The sequence below is a fragment of the Mauremys mutica genome, chromosome 12 (assembly GCF_020497125.1).
Source record: "Mauremys mutica isolate MM-2020 ecotype Southern chromosome 12, ASM2049712v1, whole genome shotgun sequence".
Lineage (NCBI taxonomy): Eukaryota > Metazoa > Chordata > Testudines > Geoemydidae > Mauremys > Mauremys mutica.
This window is the reverse complement of record NC_059083.1, coordinates 48,155,475-48,163,236: the sequence shown is the minus strand read 5'-3', so window position 1 is coordinate 48,163,236 and position 7,762 is coordinate 48,155,475. Positions and strand designations below refer to the sequence as shown.

Below are 7,762 nucleotides of genomic sequence, written 5' to 3'. Positions count from 1 at the left end.
AGGGATCTGGGGCAAAAATCAATACTTGGACCTGCTAATGAAGGCCTGGGGGCTGGATTCAATGACCATTCCAGTTCTAGGAGATAGGATATCTCCATTTATTTATAAATCAGGGTAGCCCCACTGAAGTCAATATATACACATGCATTTCCATGCACTGTCTGGTTCAGTGGGACTTCATGTAGACTATGGCATTAGTCACTGTGAATAGAGCTATTTGGGGATTTTTTTTTTGTTCCTGTGTACAACTCTGACCCAAAAAAAGTATTTGTTTTCAACATTTTTTTCTTCAAATGTTCCCATGGTCTTCAGACAAAATGTATTGGATTTTGGGCTTTATTTTTGTTGTTGTTGTTGTTGTTACAAACCAGCCCCCCTAAATCACTGAGACCAGACATTTTGCTCAGAAATTTCTATTTTGACTAAAAGACATTTTTCAACTAAAAATATTTCTAGCAAAAGGTCTCCACCAACTGTAATTGCCAATAAAGGTTGAAAACTGACCCATAGGGACACCGCCAGCTTTCCACTGATCTAATCTCTTTCATTTCATAGCTCCTGATTTATTCCAGTGAGGACAGAACCTGCCTGGTGCAAAGTAGGAGTCAAATGTGTCCTCCCATTCCCACCATCCACAGGTGCGAATGGCTGTATGAGACACACTTTTCATGGACTGGAATTACCAGTTTGGTAATTAGATTATGTTTACTGAGTTCACAATGGAGTTACTCCTGATTTGTAACAGACCCGATGTCTTCAACAAAACTGCTCCTGGTTTACACTGGTGTGAATGAGAGGAGAATTTGGCCTGAATTTTCATGGCCTGACCTGGATTTTATTATATTAAAGTTGTATAAACTTGATTAAAGATCCCAGGAAGTAGTTGATTAATGACTTGGAGTTCCTTATATGATTAGTGCTATAGTAGAGTAAAGTACTAAAGGCTAGACTCTGTACTCAGAGGTACAGGCCTCATTCCAGAGTCATTCCATTAAAACTAATGGTGTTACTCTGATTTATAATGGTGAAACTGAAAGGAGAATCTGTCCCAGTGAAGCTCTACTAAATTTACACCTTCGTAGTTGAGATCATCATCATCATCATCATTATTGTTGTAACTATTTTGCTCAAATGTTTTGCTCATTTTTGTGGTATATTTAAATAATAAAATGTACATTAGTAAAAATGCTAAAATATGTATTATTTTAGTTACAACACTATTACATTTTTTGAAAGTTTGTTATCTCAGATATTAGCAATGGATTTTCTTTGTTTTAGAAAGAGCTGAGGACTCGATTGATCATGACCCAGAAAAACAGGGAAAACTCAAGAGTAGGTCAAAATTCTTTGTATTTCAAAATATTGATTTTTTTTCATCAAATTATAAATTGAAATTAAAAAAGAGAGAAAATATTTTGATCCATCTTTTCTCCTCTGCCACCCACCCCACCTATTTCAGTAAAGAGATATTATGACCAGGATAATAAGAAGTGTATTTATTCCATTCACTGGAAAGAGCAATGGTGGACTAACACAAGTGTATATACACACTCAGATCAGTTACATAATTAAGAAGTGGCATCATTAGCTGATAGCAATAGTAGGTTGTTATCCTGCATGTGGAGTAGCTGGTAGAAAGGGAATTATCATCCTTAGCCAGTATGTTACATTAATAATGAGCGAGAGTTGGGTGCCTAGCTACAGACTAAGCATATGAAAATCTCCTCATCAGTAAAAACAAAAAAACACTATATGATCACTCCATACCTGTCCTCTCAGGCCTCAACCTCAGAGGAAACCTGCCTAATACATTCAAAAGATGAGCCTAGGAGCTTAAATTCATCCTTTCCTGCACCCTTAAAATCCTGGTCTTAATAAAGACACTGGATTTGTGACTTATTACAACAACCTGTAACCCACAACCCCTCCTCTTTTTTTTCCTATGACTGCAGGGCAAAAAATTAATGAAGGAAAATATTAGATCTTCAAAAACATGGAAATACATTTTTTCTAAGAAATTTAGTAAATTTGTTTTGCTCTGCTTTGATCTGTTAATAGAATTGTTGATGTTTTCAAAATTTGAAATTTTGACCAATAAAAAAGATTTGAAAAAAAAAACCCGTTTTTTTTTTTTTTGCATTTTTTCACCAATTCTGGTGCGGGGGTGGGGGTGGGGGGATTAAATGACTACAGGTATAGGAAAACACATCATTTTTTTTAAATCCTGTTTCCCAGTCCAGTTTCACCACTTTTCTTCCAGCACTAATACAGATGATGATTATTATTGCCTAAAGTAGTCCAGTTGACTTCTGAGGTATCAATAAACACTTGGTTTTTGCTCTTTTATGAGTACAAGGCAAAAGACAGTCCATTGAAACTTGGTGGGACAGAATCTGCTAATGAGTCAAGTTGGTCAGAAAATGGATGAGAAACAACAACAAAAAAATCATGAAAGTTTGCTGCAATCAGCTGCATGCATACAAAATGGGAAATGACTGCCTAGGAAGGAGTACTGTGGAAAGGGATCTGGGGGTCATAGTGGATCACAAGCTAAATATGAGTCAAAAGTGTAATACTGTTGCAAAAAAAAGCAAACATCATTCTGGGATGTATTAGCAGGAGTGTGGTAAGCAAGACACGAGAAGTAATTCTTCCACTCTACTCCATGTTGATTTGGCCTCACCTGGTGTATTGTGTCCAGTTCTGGGCCTCACATTTCAGGAAAGATGTGGAGAAATTGGAGAAAGTCCAGAGAAGAGCAATAAAAATGATTAAAGGTCTAGAAAACATGTCCTGTGAGGGAAGATTGAAAAAATTGGGTTTGTTTAGTTTGGAGAAGAGAAGACTGAGAGGGGACATGATAACAGTTTCCAAGTACATAAAAGGTTCTTACTAGGAGGAGGGAGAAAAATTGTTCTTCTTAACCTCTGAGGATAGGACAAGAAGCAATGGGCTTAAATTGCAGCAAGGTATAGGTTGGACATTAGGAAAAGCTTCCTCACTGTCAGAGTGATTAAGCACTGGTATAAATTGCCTAGGGAGTTGTGGAATCTTCATCACTGGGGATTTTTAAGAGCAGGTTAGACAAACCCCTGTGTGGGGTGGTCTAGCTAATACTTAGTCCTGCCATGAGTTCAGGGGACTGAACTAGATGACCTCTAGATGTCCTTTCCAGTCCTATGATTCTATGAACAACAACAACAACAGTTCCTACATTCTGGCATGTTTTCAAATGTGCATAAGGGAGTTAGGAACACTGACTTTTAATGGGACTTATACTCCTAATTCTTAGGTGTTTTGGAAATTCTTTCCCTTCCTCCATAACTTTTGTAATTACACCTCTACCCTGATATAATGTGACCAGATATAACACAAATTCGGATAAAAGGCGGAAAAGCAGTGCTCCAGGGGGGCAGGGCTGCACACTCTGGCGGATCAAAGCAAGTTCATTATAATGCGGTTTCACCTATAACACAGTACGATTTTTTGGTTCCCAAGGACAGCGTGCTATCGTGGTAGAAGTGTAAAATGATTGGCAAAGCTCTATGCAGCATTAATATTTTATTTTTACATGGGAAAAATCAGCTTTCTTATCTATCTATCTATCTATCTATCTATCTATCTATCTATCTCCACACTAGAGATGTGAAAAAAATTGAGGTTTCAAAATTTGGATTTAGGCTGTGATTTTCAAAATTTCCCATTAAAAGTTTAGTCAATATATTTTTGTTAATGTTTCGGTTTCAACCAATCTGAATTTTCCAGTGAAAGAAACTTTCATTAAAAAAGTCCTGACTAGCTTTAGCCTATACTTATCTATCAATCTTGAATTGTTTGTAAAGGTTGCATGAGATGATGTAAGGTTTACAAACACGTGTATCTCCATTCACATAATGTCAACAGGATTACTTGCATGAATTAAGTTACTCATGGACACCAGTTTTGTAGGCTCAGGTCATGAAAGATAACTACTTGAAGTCAGATCAGGTATTTAACTGCTTGATGGAGCTTTAGAGTGACCAAGGATGAGAATATTAAAGTTACTGCATATGCCAGGCAGGCTCTCTCAGCCTCTTCTTTTGACACAGCCAGAATTATAAAGAATATTTTTTTTTCTAGAGATAACAGGGAAAAAATCTCAGTAAAATGAATGAGAGGAATTTACCTTTTTCTGGATCAAAGACACCAGAGCAAGGCCTATTAGTCCACCATTCCATTAAGACATATTCTTCTTCCCTACACACACTGGCCTCCTCCCTGCTTTTACATCTTTTGGAAAACACTTGGATAGCTTTAGAAGAAAAACTTTCCCCACTTGCCTATATATTTGTAACCAGTCATCTCTAGCTGAGTGACAGAGCAGAGGGAATCAGTTACATTGTTGCTCATCCATTTTCCAAAGGGCATTGTTAGCAATGTTAGAAACTGAGTTGGCATGCTACGAAGGGAGTTGGTCTCATCAGCTGCATCTGAGCAGCAGCAGAAATAGTTCTAGGAAGTGTACATTTACCCTGGATGAATTCAGAAATGAGTGGAACCTTCTCACTGCTCCACAACCAGAACTGACCCTGATGCCCCAATCACTGCACTGTGTGTCTGAAATTTTAAGGTTCAAATGCTGCATAGGGTGCATGTGGTGGCTCTTAATAGTTATACATGATTGGAAATCTCTTATCTGTCTGTGGTTGAGCAGTGGTGTTGGTCAATTCAAGGTCATTACAGGGCAAGTAACACATTGGCCTGGAGATTTTATGGTCCTGATCCAACAAGACACTCAAATATGTGCCGAACCTTTAGCATGTGAATAGTCCCACTGACGTCAGTGAGACTAATCACATCCTTAATGTAGGCACTTGTTTAAATTCTGTGATGAATCAGGGGCTATATTTGTTCTTTCTTTCTTTGTTTTCTTTCATCCCAAAGATTTATCAAATGGATTAAAAGCACGTGCTCTGCTCTTCTTGTAGGGGAAAAAAAATATCAGGAGATCCTAATTTCACAGCTGTCCTTTAACTTTATGTTGGGAGAAGATGAAACTTTCTATTCAGTGGCCCTCAGCATTTGGAGACAGTTCTCAAAAGCCACACTGCACTGTTTTGGCTGAGATCTAGGACTGTTTTGAAATCCTCTCCCCCACCCCACTCCGGAAAATTTTGAAAACACTTTTTCCATATGATCTTCAGGAGAATACGTTGACGGGTTTTTTGGTCAGAAACACAAAACACTTGAAAATAAAAATGTTTCAATTTCCTGTTGAACCCCTTCAAGGCAGCTTTGAAAATCTCAGCCTCTGTATCTCAGTGCGGATCTAGAGGTGCATTTAGTTCACAGCAAGCTGGAGCATAAATCTACCCTGCACTAGCCTGCTGCACACTAAGTGTCTGAGCAGAACCTTCTGGGGTGCACTAAACGTTCCCTAGCATGCTTTAATTTACACCTGTTTCAAAGCGGGGTGAAAGAGTGAATGAAAATGTACCAAAAAAGAGTTTGTCAGATTCATTCAACAACCTCCCCTTAAAAAGGAAGAGGGAAGTGGGGAGCAAGGAAGGAGAGAAAAAAGAAGAGGTGAACAAAGGAAAAGAGAGAAAATAATGGAATAAATAGAAAGAGGGGGAAAAGAGAGAAAGAAAAAAAAGAAAAAAGAGAGAGAAAAGGCAAAAAGGTCAGAAGGTAGAGAAAAAAAGAATTGTCACAGTCCTCTGAAAGCACCAGCTCCAGGTGTCAGGGCTCGAGTCATCACCTTTCTGGGGTGGACTCCGGTGATTCTTCCATTCCCAGACTGGGTCCCAGGCTTCAGCACCCTGTGTATCAATCAGTATCCCTCAGCAGGTCTGACTGAACTCAATACCAGCACATGTCCCCTCAGGAAGCTGTGACCAGAGGTGAATACAGTGACCCAAAACAGCCCTCTTAAAACAAAGTATTGTTTGACCTGAACAGTAGGAGCACAGCATAGCAAGTGAAAATGATTAAGACAACAAAAGGCCTACATACTTGTTTATCATACCCAAAGCCCCCAGGCAGGCTGAGCTTCCTCAAAGAACACTGAACCTCTGGAGGTATGGGGGGCAGTTTCTCCACCCAAACCCTCTCACCAAATTTGCCTTTCCTTTATTCAGGGAGTATGTCTCTTTAAATCCTCCTCAGTCTTTTGATCTCCCTCCCTTCATTGGGGGAGGGATTCAGTCCTGGGAAAACTGTTCTGGCAGGCCCACCACAGGTGGAGGAAGGATATCACAGTTAATTGTCCTTGGTGTTTGCTGAGGAGCTCTTAACTGGGCTGTCATCCATCTTCCTGCGTAGTTTACTGACCACCCAACTATTGAATTAACCCAATAGATGAATACAAAATCACCTTTACAATATTCAGACATACAAATCATATGGCATTTTCATGAATTACTACAGGCAGCTCCAAATCCATCACAAGAATAGGTTTTTAATTTTTTTACCAGTTTCAAATAAATATTTTTCTGGCCATCACCCTTCTTAAGGCTTTCTTCACCTCTTTATTCCTCAGGCTGTAGATCAAAGGGTTCAGCATTGGGCACACCACTGTGTAGAACAGGGAAAGCAGTTTGTCAGTGTCATGTGAATAGCTAGATTTGGGCCTCAGATACGTCATGATGGCGGTTCCATAAAACAAAGTCACCACAATGAGGTGGGAGGAGCAGGTGGAGAAAGTTTTGCTCCTGCCTGCAGCTGATGGTATCTTGAAGATAGTGTAGAGAATACGGACATAGGACACAAGGATGAGTAAGAAGGGGACCATGATGAAGATGACAGCGATGGTGTAAACAGCTACTTCATTCCTGTAAGTATCTGCACAGGCCAACTTCAGCAGTGGGGGCAGGTCACAGAAGAAGTGGTTGATCCTATTGGGCCCACAGTAGGGCAGAGTGAATATGAAAGTTGTCTGTCCTAATGCCACCAGCACCCCAATGAGCCAGGACACAGCTGAGAGCTGAAGACACACACCTCTGCTCATCATGGCCGTGTAGCGCAGAGGGTGACATATGGCCACATAACGGTCATATGCCAAGGCGGACAGTAGGCAACACTCAGTGATCCCCAGGAGGGAAAAGAAATACATCTGTGTGGCACAGCCCAGGAATGAGATGCTCTTGTCCTCGGACAGGAAGTTCTCCAGCATCTTGGGGATGGTCGATGAAGTGTAACCGATTTCCAGAAAGGACAAATTCCGGAGGAAGAAATACATGGGGGAGCATAGGGCAGGGTCCACCACTGTGATTGTTATGATGACAATGTTGCCCATTAAGGTGATGAGGTACAAAACCAGCACTAAGAAGAAAAGGGAGACCCGCACCTCCAAGAATTCAGAGAAAGACATGAAGAGGAACTGTGTCACAACCGTGTGGTTCTCATTAGCCATGTCGCCCTGCTGTTTTCCAACTGCAGAGATAACAAGATCATTCATTCACTGGTTTAGCTAGGAGAATCCTGCAATATATACATGTATAATACTTGACAAACATTTTCAATAGTGGCCACTGATTCTGGGAGCTCCCATTTTTGGATGCCCTATGTAAGACCCCTGGTAGTTGATGTTCTGTGGGACTAAGAACCCCCAGCTCCTATTGACTAGAGTTAGAAAATCAGACTCAAGGGATGAGATTCACAAAGGGACAAAAACCTAATTGCCACTTTAGGTGCCTAAATCCCAGAATCGGATCCAACTGGAATTCACAACCCCCCACCACACTCAGCTGCTCCTGAACCTCATAGGCATCTGAACTTGCTT

At 40.3% G+C, this 7,762-nt stretch overlaps 1 protein-coding gene across 1 annotated transcript; it reads right to left on the bottom strand.

Annotated features, from left to right (window-relative positions):
- Positions 1-6,457: 6,457 nt before the first annotated feature.
- LOC123346086 (olfactory receptor 10A4-like) lies at positions 6,458-7,393 on the bottom strand. Its single transcript, XM_044983292.1, has one exon. It carries the CDS (start codon positions 7,391-7,393, stop codon positions 6,458-6,460), a length of 936 nt encoding a protein of 311 aa, XP_044839227.1.
- Between the last annotated feature and the right edge of the window lie 369 nt (positions 7,394-7,762).